Here is a 17,494-nt window from a genome sequence, read left to right as displayed (position 1 = left end):
TGGATTATTTAGGGCTTTTGATGTACAATATCATGTCATCTGCAAACAGTGAAAGTTTAACTTCTTCCTTACCAATCTGGATGCCCTTTATTTCTGTGTGTTGTCTAATTGCTGTGGCAAGGACCTCCATAACTATGTTGAATAAAAGTGAGAAGGGTGGGAATCCTTGTCTTGTTCCTGATCTTAAAAGGAAAGACTTTCAGCTTCTCGCTGTTTACTATGATGGTAGCTGTCGGTTTATCATATATGGCCTTTATTATGTTGAGGGTACTTGCCCTCTATACTCATTTTGTTGAGAGTTTATATCATGAGTGGATGTTGAAGTTTGTCGAATGCTTTTTCAACGTCCATGTAGATGATCATGTGGTTTTTGTCCTTCTTTCTGTTAATGGCTTTTCTCATATTGTACCTTCCTTGAACTCCTGGAATAAATGCTACTTGATCATGGTGGATGATCTTTTTGATGATAATTTTGAATTCTGTTTGCTAATATTTTGTTGAGTATTTTTTCATCTATGTTCATCAGGGATATTGGTGTGTAATTTTCTTTATTTTGTGGTGTCTTTGCATGGTTTTGGTATTAGAGTGATGCTGGCATCATAGAATGAGTTTGGGAGTATTCCCTCCTCCTCTACTTTTTGGCAAACTAAGGAGGATGGGTGTTAGGTCTTCTCTAAACGTTTCATTAAATTCAGTGGTTTAGGCATCTGATCTGGGGGTTTTGTTCTTTAGGTAGTTTTTTGATTACCAGTTCAGTTTTGTTGCTGGTAATTGGTCTGTTCAGATTTTCTGTTTTTCTTGAGTCAGTCTTGGAAGGTTGTATTTTTCTAGAAAGTTGTCCATTTTTTCTAGGTTATCCAGTTTGTTAGCATATGATTTTTCATAGTATTCTCTCATCATTCTTTGTATTTTTGTGGTGCCCATAGTGATTCTTCCTTTATCATTTCTGATTCTGCTTACTTGTGTAGACTCCTTTTTTTCTTGTTAAGTCTGGCTAGGGACTTACCTATTTTGTTTATTTTCTCTAAGAAACAGCTCCCACTTTCATTGATTCTTTCTGTTTTATCTTTCTCGATTTTATGTATTTGTGCTCTAATCTTATGTCCCTCCTTCTGCTGACTTTGGCCCTCATTTGTTCATCTTTTTGTAGTTTCACTGTGAGTTTAGACTGTTTATATGGGACTGTTCCTCTTTTCTGAGGTAGGCCTGTATCGCAGTATACTTCCCTCTTAGGACGGCCTTTGCTGAGTACCACAGAGAGTGTCAGAACAGACTCCTGTAAGTGTCCGGCCAGCTAGGCTGAGGGACGGCAAGAAAAAATGGCACCCCACAGCCCCTCTTCCCCTGGATACATCTCCAGCATATCCCATCCCTCTGACACACATCCCAATGTTAATCCATAAATCACATATAATTTAGGTGCTTTTCAAACTGCTGGGTCTCAGATGGATCATCAGCACACCCGTCCTCCAGGAGCAGAGGCTAGGCCTCCGAGAGTCCTCTGGCCGTCCCAGAGTTCAGCCACACTGATTCTCAAAGCCAGAGGGCTCATCTTCCTGGGGCGGCCCTGGTGTAGGCTTCATCCCCTCACCCCCCATGCCTGCTCCCTCTCATTCATGGGGGGTGGGGCAGGACAGGAGATGGGGCTGACCACAGCTCTGCCCTTTTACCCTTCTCAGTGTGGCCTCTTCTTGTCATTAGCTATGGAAATTCTGTTTTGTCTTTAGGTTATTTCCAGAGTGGGGCATATTGCATGTAGTTTCCTAGGTGTGTACATGAGAAGAGGTGATCCCAGGGTTTTTCTGCCACGGTCTTTTCAGAATCCCCTCTGTAGCCTACTTTTCTAGGCCTTAATTCCCTCATCTGCAATGTGAAGAATATATATATATATATAAGCAGGCCTTTAAGATTAATTCTCTTTTAGGTAAGATATTCCAAAAGTCTTTTTATAAACTAATTACCAGGAAATAAGGGATTCTGGAAGTACACTTACAAATAGAAAGGTGGTTTTTTTAAAAAAAGAAGGTAACATTGTTTTATTTGAGCTATAGTTAAATTTACTGAAAATTGTTTAGCCAGAAATAATTTGGTAAATGATCAATTCACTGAATGACTAACAGACCTAAAACCGTCAGACCAGACACCTTAATCCAGGTTTAAAACATTCACCACAGGTATTTCAGGCAAGGCCTAGAATAGGTACAGTTTCCAATTGTGAAAAATGTAAGTTCATTCATTCATTTATATAACATTGATCAGTCAGGAAGTGCTAGGCATCCCAAATATTAATGTGAGAAATTGACAGTTGCCTAGGACTGCAGATCTGAGAGGAAATACTTGAAGCAAAGGTTTGGTGATACTAAAACTTAAAGAACAAAACAACAGCAAAAAAAATCTCAGTAAGGGATATGGCTGGTAATTGTAGGTCTGCTTTTGTTATGTAGCTGTATTCCTATTATTGTTATGTGTGTATGCAATTTAATTAGTAGTTTGATAAAACCTGTACATGCTTACGTTACTCTACAAGAAGATATGTCAAAGAAATAATCAATCTTCCCATGTTTTCTTCCGTCTGCTACTTCTGTAGCTTTTCTTCTTCCTTCCTAATTACAACCCTTAAATAGAATTCGTGCCTCATATCAAATTTACCGAGTATCATAGTTCTTCCAAGTGGTAAAGATACCTGAAGACAAATGCTGGGCATAGAAGCCACAGGGCATAAATCTGCAAAGAAGTAAAAAGCTAACCTTGTCAAACAATATTGCTTCTCTCTCACCAACTTTACATTTCCCTGTATGGCCCCGGAAGATGACTGGTTAGCCAGAGACGGGTAAGATTCCTCAAGGGAGGAACAACCTAAGACAGGCACAGTCGCAGGGGGGCCATCAGGTGAGAAATTGGGGATCAACAGAGGTGCGGCTTAGAACTTCACCCCCCCTGTTTTGAGAGAAATCTTCTGCATACATGGATGTTTTGTCGCCCTTGTCTAGATTGGATTAACACTCAGTCTACAGGCACAGACCTGATCATCTACATTTGCCCTCTTAGAGCACTAAATTATGTTTTCTACCTTTATCTTGCATCTACCTACCACTCCAGCATTTTATCTAAAAAAAAGATAATAATAATAAGGGAGAAATGTGGGATTCACATATAAATCAAGTATAAAAATCAAATCTGACTTGATTGTTTATAGTTCATGATGCGTGATCAAAACTGAAAGTTTCTGTTATATCACTGCCCTTGCACTGTTCACCATGTAAGAACTTATTCACTATGTAAGAAGTTGTTCACCATGTAAGAACTTGTTCGTTATGCTTCAGAAGATTGGAGACTGTTGAGAATTAGGCTTGGGGTGGATTAATGATTGTGCATTGAGTCCCCTATACAGAATTTTATTGTTAACCACCATTGGATCAAGAAATATGAGAGATGCCCTCTCAAACAAACAAACAAAATGAACTCAAAATTGATCATAAGCCAACATGTGAAGTGTAAGAGTTTCAGAAGAGAACACAGAACTATTCAGGAGTAGGAGAAGGGGAAGAGTTCTTGGCACCAAAGCGCAATGCATAAATTAAAGATTGATAAATGGGATTATCTCAAAATGCAAATTAAAAGCATAAATACATACCAGTAGACTAACCCATTCAATGGCTACATTTAAAGACTAATAATAACAAACGTTGGCAAGAGTTTGAAGCATTTGGAACTCTCAACATTGCAAGTGGGAATATGAGACAATACAAGCACTTTAGAAATTCCTAAAAATAAACACTGTATCTCCTAGCAATCCCACTTCTTAGTACTTACCTAAGACAAATGGAAAAATATACCCACATGGAAATGCCTCAAATGTTCATAGTGGCTTCATTCACAATAGCCCGAAACTAGAAATAATACCCACTAACTGGAGAGTGGATTTTGAAAAGTGGTACATCTCTATAAGGAAATACCACTTTCTAATAAAAAGAAAAAGAAGTGTTGATACACACATTATCAATGAATCTTAAACTAATTAGGCTGAAAGAAAGAAGTCAGATGAAATAGTGTACATATTGCATGGTTCCCATTTTATAAATTTACAGGAAAAGAAAACTACGTTGTCAAAAAGCAAATTACTAGTTGCCTGTGGCCAGGAGTAGAGAGAAAACTGCACTGTAAAGGGGCAGAAGGAATCATTGGGAGGTAATCGAAATGCTTTTTGCTTGATTGTGATTGTAGATTCATAATTGAATAATATATGTAAATGTGATCAAATTGTACACTTTAAGTGGATGTGTTTATTATTCTGAAGTTTATTATACTTCAGAATAGGTTTTTTTGAAATCCCCAAACTTGAGGTTGGAATATATTGGCTCTTTCTCATGTGATGGCATTGTTCTTCAGTTTGATTAGTGTGTGGATTACATGCATGTATACATTTGTCTAAACCCCTCAAACTCTGTACCTAAGATTTATGCGTTTTACTATATGCAAGTATGCTTCAAGAAAAGAAAAATCTCAGTAAGTTGGCAAATCATTCAGTGAAAGCTGACTTTTGGTGGAATGGGTTCCCTCATTTACTTATTTACTGCTCCCCTCCCTATTAAACCATCCTGAAGTATATAAACTCAAACAAAAATGGGAGCAACAAAAGGAACATAAAGACAGCAACGATATAAAGGCACAAGTGAGACTTGATCACACGTCCTATTAAGACCTGAACACGGGCCGGTGGACAGGGGACTCTGGTTGTCAGTGAGACAGGAAGTCCAGTTACTTAGACAGCTCAGTGTCCACAAGGCACAGTGAACACAGACCAGTTGCTCATGAGACGTTTAGCTATACTTTGGAGTATCATTTATGAAGAGTAATGGGAATATTGAAATAGAAACTCACATTTAAATAAAATTTCATAATCTTAAAAAAATTCTGAATAATGGAAACATTCTAAAATCAATTCATTTGAGGTAATTTTTCTAATCTTGAAATACTTGAAAGTAATAAATTTATTTGCCATTTTCCTCAAGTATTTCTCCATCTTCTATGTTAACTTGGTTCTGGAAGAAAACTTTACTACTCTTTGCCTTTTCCATGTTACTTAGAGGCCACTTCAGACCTGCCTGGTCTCCAGTCGGGCTTCTTTCCCTCACATCCAGGCAGTCCTCTCTCCAAGAAAAGAGCCTCATTATTTACCTGCTTTTCTAGCTCTAGTTCTCAGGCCCTAAGTCAGACCATCTTTATTTGTTAAGTGGACATTTGAGACAACTTTCTGTCCCGACCTCTGCATCCTTTTTCAGACTCATCACCTACTCAGGGTGACGTTCTGGGATCGCCTGAGTCAGTGACCCGAGTCTGAGGTCCCAGTTAGAGATGCTTGTCCTTTGAGGAGAGGACGCTCTCCCACTTAACCTCTGTAGAGAATGTGCCTGTATAGAGTAGGTGCCTCAAGTGTCTTAAGTAGCGGAAACTGTCTTTATGATGACGCATCACAGCCTAATAGTATACTGGTATGTGTTACAGTGTAGAGTGAACTTTACTCATTTACTATGATTATTTCATTCAGTCTGAAAAAACATAAACCTTTTCTTCTCTCTCACCATAGTATTTATAGAAATGAATGTGTTACTGCTAGTGATTTAAATTAGTAACTGTAGAAAGGAGAATTATAATGGTATAAAAGGCTTGATCTGTCACCATCTCTATCTTCTTAGTCATCTTTTTTCACTTTATCCTGTTTCTTTTAGATCTTAAAGATTATTTTCAGGAACCATTTACTATCTTAGTCTTAGAAATTAAGGAAAGAATAAACTCCATTTTATGCATAATTTCTGAATGATGTAAAAGCATAGGAATCAAATGATATAAATTGTATTTGCCTTTTCTAAGGAAAAGTTTATTGACAAAAAATACTTCTTTTTTTCATCACCCACAGTTGTTTTGAGTGTTGAGTGAATTAAAGTTTTAATACAAGCTTGAGATTTTCCTAACAATCCAGTTCTCATTTTATGAAATCCCGGAGTCAGAAGATAGCCGGTTACATGAATCGCCCTTAGATAGTATTTATTTATAAATGCCAAAAGCAAAAATGTAAATGATGTCATTTGTCAGGTGAATTTTGGACATCAACATAATCTGTACCTTTTTGGACACAGGTATATTTTCCTAGCTGAATAAAATATAACTGTGTAAAAATTGTAACTGGATAAAAAAAACGATTAATTGATGGAACCCTTGAAATTCAGTCAAAAGCTCCCCATGCTGGTGAACATAAAGCTGTTCTGCTGGCTTCCTTCTTAGTGTTTCATGGTGTAAAAATGCAGTTAGTACAAGTGCTGATCCCACTGACTTCATTTGAAATCTCAGCAAAAATTCTCTCGTCAGAATTATTATTTAAAATAGGAATTACTGAACAGATTTAGTTTAGATATTTTTTTGACATGTAGACACTGAGTATATGCATTGGTTTTTTCTGTAACCCTGCCATAGCATCATCTTGACTGTGCTTTCATGCCTGAATATTGTGATGAGTAGCAAGTATAAAAATGTCTTTGTAATATCAGTGAAGTACATGTAGTGGCTAATACCCCAGGTTTTAGAGAGAGACAGTCCTGGGTTCAAATCACACATTTCCGTTCCTTATTGCCAGGGCACCTCAGGAAACGATTTAACCTCACTTGGTGTGTGATTCCCTCAATGGTAATACAGGGACAGTAAAACCCACCTTCCTAGGTAAAATGATTATGAAGATTAAAGTAAAGAGTGCATTCAAAATGCCTCGGACAAAGCACGGTGCTTGGACTGTGGGGTCTAACTGTCCTCCATGATGGGGGAAGAGCAGTGCTTGTGTCCATGGCACCCACTGTGTGAGGTCATCATGTGCCATGATTCTGAGCCTGGCACCACAGCATAAAGGGCAGTCAGGACTGCTGGCTCTGGCTGCAGAAGTGCCCAGAGTGGTTCAGGTGAATCCTGCTTTGAGATTCTTTGAAGGAATAAGAAACATTTAAAAATTTTCTTAACGTTCACAGCAAAGGAATTCTCTGTCAAAAAAGAAGTATAAGGTAATTTAAAATTGTTTTAGAAAGGTTACTTTGAAAGGATGCTTTTCCTATGTCTGGAAATACTACTTTGGACTCCAAATAAGGTCATGTAACAGTGTATTTGTTTTGATTGCCTTACGGAGGACAACCAGCTCTTCTTTATTACCTATGCATTAAGCAGGCTTCTTCCTGTAATACACTAGCGTTATGCTTTTGTATGTTTCCATAAACCTTTTTTTTCTTCTCTCTCACCGTAGTATTTATAGAAATGAATGTGTTACTGAAAGATTTAAATTAGTAACTGTAGAAAGGAGAATTATAACGGTATAAAAGGCTTGATCTGTCACCATCTCTATCTTCTTAGTCATCTTTTTTCTCTTTATCCTGTTTCTTTTAGATCTTAAAGATTATTTTCAAGAACCATTTACTATCTTAGTCTTAGAAATAAAGAAAAAAAGAATAAACTTTTTATGCATAATTTCTGAATGATGAAAAAGCATAGGAATCAAATGATATAAATTTAATTTGCTTTTTCTAAGGAAAAGCTTACTGAGAAAAAATACTACTTTTTTTCGTCACCCACAATTGTTTTGACTGTTGAGTGAATTAAAGTTTTAATACTAGGTTGAGATTTTCCTAACAATCCATTTCTCATTTTATGAAATCCTGGAGTTAGAAGATAGCCCAATACATGAAACACCTTAGAAAGTATTTATTTATAAATGCCAAAAGCAAAATGTAAATGATGTCATTTGTCAGGTGAATTTTGGACATCAACATAATCTGTACCTTTTTGGACACAGGTATATTTTCCTATCTGAATAAAATATAACTGTAAAAATTATTACTGGATAAAAAAAAGATTAATTGATGGAACCCTTGAAATTCAGTCAAAATCTCCCCATGCTGGTGAACATAAAGCTGTTCTGCTGGCTTCCTTCTTAGTGTTTCATGGTGTAAAAATGCAGTTAGTACAAGTGCTGATCCCACTGACTTCATTTGAAATCTCAGCAAAAATTCTCTCGTCAGAATTATTATTTAAAATAGGAATTACTGAACAGATTTAGTTTAGATATTTTTTTGACATGTAGACACTGAGTATATGCATTGGTTTTTTTCTGTAACCCTGCCATAGCATCATCTTGACTGTGCTTTCATGCCTGAATATTGTGATGAGTATCAAGTATAAAAATGTCTTTGTAATATCAGTGAAGTACATGTAGTGGCTAATACCCCAGGTTTTAGAGAGAGACAGTCCTGGGTTCAAATCACACATTTCCGTTCCTTATTGCCAGGGCACCTCAGGAAACGATTTAACCTCACTTGGTGTGTGATTCCCTCAATGGTAATACAGGGACAGTAAAACCCACCTTCCTAGGTAAAATGATTATGAAGATTAAAGTAAAGAGTGCATTCAAAATGCCTCGGACAAAGCACGGTGCTTGGACTGTGGGGTCTAACTGTCCTCCATGATGGGGAAAGAGCAGTGCTTGTGTCCATGGCACCCACTCTATGAGGTCATCATATGCCATGATTCTGAGCCTGGCACCACAGCATAAAGGGCGGTCAGGACTGCTGGCTCTGGCTGCAGAAGTGCCCAGAGTGGTTCAGGCTGAATCCTGCTTTGAGATTCTTTGAAGGAATAAGAAACATTTAAAAATTTTCTTAACGTTCACAGCAAAGGAATTCTCTGTCAAGAAAGGAGTATAAGGTAATTTAAAATTGTTTTGGAAAGGTTATTTTGAAAGGATGCTTTTCCTATGTGTGGACATGGTACTTTGGACTCCAAATAAGGTCATGTAACAGTGTATTTGTTTTGATGCCTTACGGAGGACAGCCAGCTCTTGATTATTACCTATGCACTAAGCAGGCTTCTTCCTGTAATACACTAGCGTTATGCTGGTGTATATGTTCCCATGAGGAGACTTAAAGTGGCAAATCTGAAATATCACAAAAGTAGACAAAAGAATGTACATCATGTACCTATCATCAGCTTTAGAAATTATCATATGAACAATATTGTTTTACATATATTCCCATCTACTCCTCCTCTTCCATAATCTGATGAAGCAAATCTTAGACATTGTACTTCATCTGCAAGTGTGTCTAAAAGATAAGAATTCTTGTTTTCTACAAAAGTATGAGAATAGCATTATCATAATTTAAAATGATAACTTCTTGATATCATCAAATATCAGACATTGTTCAAACTTTTCATTGTTTAAATTCTTAACTGTCAGAATTTCCGGACAGTTTGTCTATTTGAATCAAAATCTAGGTAAGATCCAAACATTGGGCATGTTTGATACATGCTTTAAGGCCCCTTTAGTCTTCCCACAGTGTTTTCACTTCTTGAAATTTGTTTGTTGAATAAACTGGGTAATTTGTGGGATTTCCTTCAGACTGGATTTTGCCGTGTAGTTTAATATATACGGCAAGTAAATTTTCCCCGTTAAGTTTTAGTGATTTAATCTGGAGGCTTAATCATTTCCAGGTTTTGTTTTTTGGGAGGGGGAGGATTAGTTTATAGGTGATGAAGTGAACCTCCTTCTGTCGGTCCAGTTGTCTCCCTTTTTTGGTGATTGGCAACCATTCAAATGTAAAGCTTAGATCCATTAATCCATGAGATATTGCAAAATGGTAATAGTCTGACTCTTACATTCCTTCTTGATTTATTAGCTGTGTTTTTTCTATAAAGAGAGTCTTTTGTTTGTTATTTGGATAGCTTCATGTTTGGTTGAACTGATGCTCCTGAGAGCAATCCGTAGAGGTGTCATCACTCAACTAATCTTTTCAAATACCCGCCAACTTTACAGTCATTATGGTTCAGAAATGGTGATTAAGATGTATGTCTATATATGTTTATAGGTCCAGGTATATATCTGTCAGTGTATTTAAAGTTGAAATAATTAAAGTAAGAATACGAAATATATACCAAAAGCCATGAACAATTCTAAATGTAACTTGAATTAGAAACTAAAATTTTTAAAGGTTACAACAGCTTTATAAAAATTAATATGTGTAGGTTTCCCTAGAATTTTCTGACATATTGATCACTTGTGTTTATTTTGTTGATAATATTTTATTTCTATAAAATGTTACTTAACAGGGAATGCAGTGGTGTCCTTTGAAAGAAGAGGATGCCATTCCCCGTGTGAGGGCAATGGAAGCTCATGGGGGACGACCACCGGATCCAGAGGGAGAGCGACCAGGAGAGGATACCAGCGTGAGACAGCGGAGCGGTCGGCCTCCTGATGTTGGCGGTGCTGAATGTGTAGATAACACAGATGGCAAATTGCTAAGACAACTGCAAGCTCAAGGTAGGGAACATGTATCCGTCACTGTAAGAACTGTACTAAAATGTGTTAAGTATTTCTACATGTATTTGACATAGGAATGATTGATAACTACTCTCAGTTTCTAAAAGGTAGGTGATTGTGTTCAAATAAAATGAGAAAATAAGGAGTCCCACTGGTAACTGGAGTTCTTTGATTTAATAAGCGCCTTTCAAGAATCATACTCGTAAACACATCATGCCCTGTGTGTTTAGAATTACAAAGGTAGGTGATGAACTTTTCAGGCTGGAAACTCATTTGAACAGCTCCCAATTCCTTGCGGTGGTACAAGGGAGTAACTCCAAAATATGTGGATCTGTGGAGTAAATTTTCAGTCAAAGAACTCCAATTAGTGGCAAGTCTTAGTTTGGGTTCTTCTGTAGCCTGGATATATAACATTTATTTTCAAAATGCCCAACTAATAAACTTAGGTCAAAAAGTATCTTAAGATCACCAGAAAGTATCATTCATCAAGTACAACGTGCTCAAAGTAACCTCAAATGTGTTCATGATTCAAAATTATCATGAATTATCAACATGAAGTTCCCATGCTGTGTCTCACACAGAGAATGCTGACTAAAATAAAATAGTTCTGCTATGAAGTTTGAATTAACTAGTTACAAGTGTGAAGCCTCTTGAGGCTGTCTCGATATCTATCAATGTGTTCATGTCTTATATTCATAAGCATATATATATAAATGTATATCAATACATGCTTGTATCATAAACATAATATCCATAAGGGTTTAATAATAAAAACTGACTTAAAAGACTGACAGGATTTTACTACTTCTCATAGTTTTTTTTTTCGGAAGGGAAAGCTTGACTGACTTCTATTTATTGTATACACCAGTATAATACTGACTTCTCTGTAGCTCTGTTGTTTTCATTATAAAACAAGTATGCATGATGAAAGCTCATAGAGCATAATGCTTTCAAATAAGACATTGACTCTCACTGACTTTAAAATGAAAGACACTCACAAGTTGGATCATAATTAATAGGTTTTTGGTAGTCTACCTAGAAGTGTGTACATACACTCACAGACACACATTGAAGCACATACTTATGTGTACACGTACATATGTGATGTTCATATATGTATATGTTCTTTTTGATTTCTAAAATAAATGAACTTACTGGTGTATATACCATTCAGCTTTGTTTTTTTGCACTTAATTTTTCTTGAGCATCTTTCTATACAGCACTTAAAAATCAACCTTACACTTCCAGTGGCTGAATAGTAGGTGAGGCAAAGTATGGCTCTACCATACTTCACTTACTCAGTCTCCTTCGATGAGTGTTGCAGCTTTTTTCCTGATCTTTGCTATCGCAAACAATGCTGCAATAAAAACATTACACATATCTTCATTCTTTGACGGGTATGGCTATCCACAGTATAAAATTTTAGAGATAGAATCTCTACTCCAAGGGTATGTGCATTTTCAATTTTGGTAGAAAGCAGGCAAATATTGTCTCCAAAGAGGTTGTTCCAATTCATACTTCCACCAGTGGCATATAAGTTAACTGCCTGGCCTGTAACTTAATGTCCTGTAAGTCTTTGTCTCCTTTAGTACGTTAATTTAGTACTTTATATGTTATTTCATTGGGGTACTATTAAGACCTTAATCTCTCCTAAATAGTTAGTAGAGGAGGTTTAAAAAATGTTAATATATGAAGATATATACATACATGATGAATTTTTAAAATTAGTATTGTCAATAAACCACTGACTTTTCTGAAGAATGTATAATAGTGGGAAGTGTTCATTTTTTACATAAAATAGGAAAGCTTGAAATTAACTGATAACCAAAGCAAGGGATTTTCACGCCTGTTTTGCATGTCTATCACAAGTACCATTCATACATGGTATTCAAAATGGCAACTTCAGATTTGCAAAATTAACTAATTTTATTTTAAGAAAATAGAAGGTAATCACTCAACTTTTGCCCAGTGTTTTCTCCCGTTTTAGATTTCAAATTGGTCTGTATTCTATGACGTAGCTCTCCCTTCTATTATATTGCATTTTGTAAGTTATGTTACCTTTGACCTATGTACATGTTTTTTCTCAACATGTATATAAATATCAAATAGTTAATGTAAGTAAATGTTATTAATATTTACAAGTATATTTGGTATAATATGCATGTTCTTTCTTGGGAAGGAAAGAAAGTAGAAATGAGTCACCTTGTGACCCCTTTTATTCTGAAAGACTTCTACATTAACGCTTTGGGGTGTTGTCAGAGGAGATTCTAGAAGTTTCTGTCATATTTTGTTATCCTAGTTGGACTCATCTAGGCTTGTAAAGCGACTTAATTTGAAGGAAGGTTTAGAACAATAAAATAAAATGTGGATTTTGAATGTGAAATGAGAGCCCTCTATCTTCTCAGAATAGAGATAAGAATCTGACAGTTTGCATATAAAAGAGACTTTCAAACTATATAAACAAATTAGCTTGTTAATTGGCCAATACTGTTAATATCTCAAATGCTCTAATATATCTACTAATATACCAGTCAATTTTATTGATCATAGAATCTGAAATGCCATTGCTGTACAATGATTCATTGTTTTAAGATAGGCCACTGCAGAAGGAAAGTGCTGCCAATTGTTAGATACATTCTGGTTTAGACAAGTTTAAACACGTTATTTGAAAAGTAAACTTTTCTTTTTGATATCTAAGAAAGTAATTTCCTAAAGCATAAAAGATACTTGTCAAGTTACCATTTCAAAAGTTAGTCATCACAGATAATATATTCAACAGTCATAAACCAAATAAATGAGATGCTGGTAGTAGCTCATTCCTCAGAGCCTGGGTGAAGTTTCTGTGCCTCTTAACTTCTCGTACTTCCTCCGTAGTGTGCCTGATTCTTTAACCTATTTTTCCCATCTTCTCTAACTGCTCATAATAAAAAATTTTAAGCTATATGAATTTTTAATGACTTACCAAAGTTATGTCTTCCTTGCTCAAGTGAAAAGATAGCGAGTTGAACTTTTTTGTGTTTTTCTGTCCCAAGGGTTTAAAAATAAAAGTTAACTGTGCACTTGTGTAGAGTTTAAAATTGCTGATAAATTCACACAGAAATACATACCATATACATTACAGAGTTTCTCAGCTGTCGCAGAACACTATGGTTCAGTCCTTTTTAAAATCTCCAGGCATTTAAATTTTCTTAAAGGTTCATAGGACTAGTAGCATATATAGACCTGGAGTCAGAAAGACATGGGTTTATATCTTGGCTCTGCAATTTAACCTCTATGAGCCTTAGTTATTTCATTTGTAACTGTGTGTAATGTTGCATATCCTGTAAGGTTGTTATGAAGATTAAACAAGATCATGTACATTTAATATGGCAGGTCAATAAATGATTATTAGTAGAGTTCAAGTGATTTGGGTTCTATTCGAGCATATTCATTACTAGTGAGAATATAATATATAGGTTTCTTAAAACTCTTCATCTGCTACAAAATTTAAAGCAATATCTAATGTTAAGTATTCTAGAGTGATTTTGTAAATGATGTTATGATAGACCACTTTTATAGTTAGAAGTATTCTGACCAAGTTTGCCAGCAGAAGAAAGCATGACATTACAAGCTTTCTGTATCAGTCACCTATTGCCACAGTAATGCTGGGAAACAAGCACCCGCAAAACTCAGTGGTGAACAATGCCACATGGTAATCGGTCAGGCTGATAGAGTCCACCGCAGGTAAGGTAGGCAGCTCTACTGATCTTACCTGGGTTTGTTCACGTGTGTGGAGTCAGCTGACTCCCTGTGTTCCAGCCTCTGGCAGCGTAGCCTTAACATGTCCTGATGATAAAGGTCAAGACAGAAGAGTGAAACTACACTTGTACAAGTTCAGAGTACACTCTGAAACATGCACTTGCAGTTACAACTGCTAACATCCTGGTGTCCAAAGACCACGTGTCTGAAGTTAGTATCAAGGGACAAGAAAGTAGATTTCACTTCTTGATGAAAGGAACTGCAAAGTCCCGTTTGCAAGTAACATGGATAAAGGGAGGAATGAGGAATTGGGGCCACTAAGTATGTAGATCTCTCCCAGTTTCATACATTTGTCCTTGAAAATAATGAGAACTAGATTGTCCTTAAACCTTGTTGATATTCTGTATTGTTTTTATTTAGATTTAGTCCCTCTGTTTCATAAATGCAATTATCACTGGATTCAGAAACTACCATTTTTATAGCTGAGTGAAATACCATGTTTGGAGGGGGGGCTTTGTATTCTATTTTGAGTTCTTTTGCTTTATTGTTATTTTTAAGACTAAAGCTAAATCATTCTTTTTCCATATTAGCAGCTAGTTTCCTCCTAAACAGGGATTATGTGAAATGTGAAAAAAAAAGTACTTAAATTAGCTTCTGTGATGAGGATTAAGAGAAGCATCATTTTTGTGTGCTTCTGTGTATGGGGCTGTATGTGATGAAAAAGTTGGGCAATTTCTAAAGGAAGTAAGCGTGGTATTTTCTGCCACACCATTTTTCTACCTGGTATCTAAAAAATTTTCTTAAAAAGTATGTCCTTTACATGATGCCATTCACATAGATAATTGTTTTTAGGTTAACAGGTAAAGTTGTTAAAAGTATTCCTTGAAATTTTGTGTTTTTCAGAAAAAGCCCAACAAGCAGCACAAATAAAGCTTTTGAGAAAACTCCAAAAGCAGGAACAGGCTCACATTGCCAAAGAAGCTAAAAAACAACAAGGTGAGTGAGTTAAACGAAAACATAAACTTGAAGAGTGAGTACTGGGAGTTCACAGGAGGCTTCTCTTCTTTGTTCCTTTTCTGACGATACCTGTGTTTTGGCTTTTCATCATAGCAATAATGGCTGCTGAGGAGAAGCGACAGCAAAAAGAGCAGATAAAGATTATGAAACAACAGGTATGTTCATGCACTCAACCGGTTTTATAACATAGGTGGTACTTTGGGAGTCGATTTACTTATGTATATATGTACATTATTCTTATTTTGATTTCTGAAATAACTTTCATACTTGTTATATATCTTATTTAGAGAGTTATCATCTTCCTTTATTTAAAATTCACCTCAATTTTAAACCAAGTCTCTAAAGAAATGATACCAAACAATACAATTATGTAAGTACTTTTAGTATCCTGATAGCCTGAATATAAATTAACATCTTGAACAACTTTGAAGATTTGGTCCCATTGCTTCTGAATGTTTAAAAATTATCCCCGAAAATGAGAAAGCATTATTTTCGCATATCCAGTGTTTTATCCAGTGCTCTCCTCTGTGTAGTTTTTAAAATTAAGTATAAGGTAGGTGAAATAATTTTTTAACTCTTACACATAAAGCCTACATGGCAATATACTGAACTTCCTTTAAGATGGGAATGTGTAAACTGCTCTCCTATCTCCACATACTCATCGAACTATTAAAGCAAAAAGGAAATGGGGGGAAGTACTATTCTTTAAAAAATTTTAAACTGCAAGTAGTTATTTCTGAGTCAGTTGTTATATAGACAAGCTGCTAAATAATGGCTTGGTTTGTTTTTGATGTGGTTATCTCTAATAATGGAATGAATACATTTACTTAAATACTTTCAGTATTGACTAAAGCAGTATGATTAGAGTTGATGTAGAATTGAGATAGAGAATTTAGAATTTGTAGTCATGCATGTAGGTAATTTGTAGAGTTAAATATCGGCTCTCCTACTTAATAATTTATGACCGTAGATGAATTAGTTAACCTCTCAGCCTTGATTTCCTCCACTGCAAAAGAAAAACAATTGTATTATGTGAAAATTGAATGAATGTAAAGTGCCTACCACAGTGACTGGCACAAAGCAAATGCTTGCTTTCTAAAAGATAGACATAAAACATCAAAATGTTTGGTCTACTCCCTAACTGTAATTTAATGTAAACTTGAATTGTTTTCTTAGTTTGTTAATTGTAACTGCTAAAGGCACTGTAAGGTTGACTTTAAAATATATAGTGTGATGAATATATTTATTAAAATACTGTAAATATTTACTGCCTACTAGAGTATATGTGAAAATAAGTTCCTTTGAAGCTGAAATACTGTTGTTTCTGTTACAGTTTTTAATAGTTTATCCAATTTCCTAATGGCTTGAGACCAGTTGTATGCCATTAGCATTTCAAATTAGGCTTTGTGTGACCTAAGCCTACATAGTGTGCTACTCATCAAAAAAAAAAAATTGATTTTCCAACGTTCCAGGAGCAGTAATACAAGTGACCTGCTATTAGACATTGATCAAGATGCTTCTCTGAGACTAGTCTTAGATTACCATCTGACTTATTCCTAATTGCCAGCAAAGTAAATTAAAGTCGTGCAGAGTCTATTTTAAAGTTTGCAGTAGATCTAGAATGAAATAATTAAAATAATAGCATGTGTTTCTCATCCTCGAGATTATTTTTTCCACCTAGTGGGCCAAAAATACCAGCCGACAGTCCTCAAGGCAGTTTTCCGGAAGTGTCAGGGGGCATTGTTATGAAGCAGGAGCAGAGGCAGTGGGAACTGACCAGGGCTCTGCACTCACTGTGTGACTATAGGCAAAATATTTATTTTCTACGAGCTTCAATTTTCTCTTAGGTGAAAAGAAGATAATTTCAACTCCTGTATTGTTATTTTTTTAAATGATCAATTAGCTACTTTATATAAAATGCCCAGTTCATTGGATGGATACTCAATATTACAAGGTGAACACATATCGTAATAATTTATAAATAATGTTTATTTCTGATATTCCAAATGAAAGTACTGCCAATGTACATCTATATAAATCACTCAGACTAAAACAAAGCTCTACACTGGGTGAGTTCAGTCCAAGGTTCTATACCTATTTCTGTGCTTAAGAGAATAATGAATGACTTTTGTTGACTTGATTAAAGATTAAATTCAGAGTATACTTTTGTCTAAAGTTCTAATCTAAATAAATATTTCAAATGTGGATCAAGTGCAACCTTCTGTAAGACTTGGAAATAAAAGATACACTTGTATGTTTATTTTTGGTGAGCTTATGATATTCAAAATCTAGGATCGCAATCAGCACAATCATAGAATGTGATCAGTCTTCTAGAATCACAACAGAAATTCCAGAAATCTCATTATCCTGCGCTGGATCCCTGCAGGGAATTAA

General features: G+C 35.7%; 1 protein-coding gene across 1 annotated transcript in view; it reads left to right on the top strand.

Moving 5' to 3' along the window:
- The window catches only part of LOC118923771 (bromodomain adjacent to zinc finger domain protein 2B-like), a 113,429-nt gene that overhangs the window by 30,005 nt on the left and 65,930 nt on the right, over positions 1-17,494 (top strand). Inside the window, exons 4-6 of the mRNA XM_057493915.1 lie at positions 10,135-10,345; positions 14,987-15,079; positions 15,194-15,255. Coding sequence (XP_057349898.1) covers positions 10,135-10,345; positions 14,987-15,079; positions 15,194-15,255 — 366 coding nt within the window. The remainder of the gene's footprint in view (positions 1-10,134; positions 10,346-14,986; positions 15,080-15,193; positions 15,256-17,494) is intronic.

This window comes from Manis pentadactyla, chromosome 16 (genome assembly GCF_030020395.1).
Source record: "Manis pentadactyla isolate mManPen7 chromosome 16, mManPen7.hap1, whole genome shotgun sequence".
Taxonomy (NCBI): Eukaryota; Metazoa; Chordata; class Mammalia; order Pholidota; family Manidae; genus Manis; species Manis pentadactyla.
This window is presented reverse-complemented; position numbering and strand designations above follow the sequence as displayed.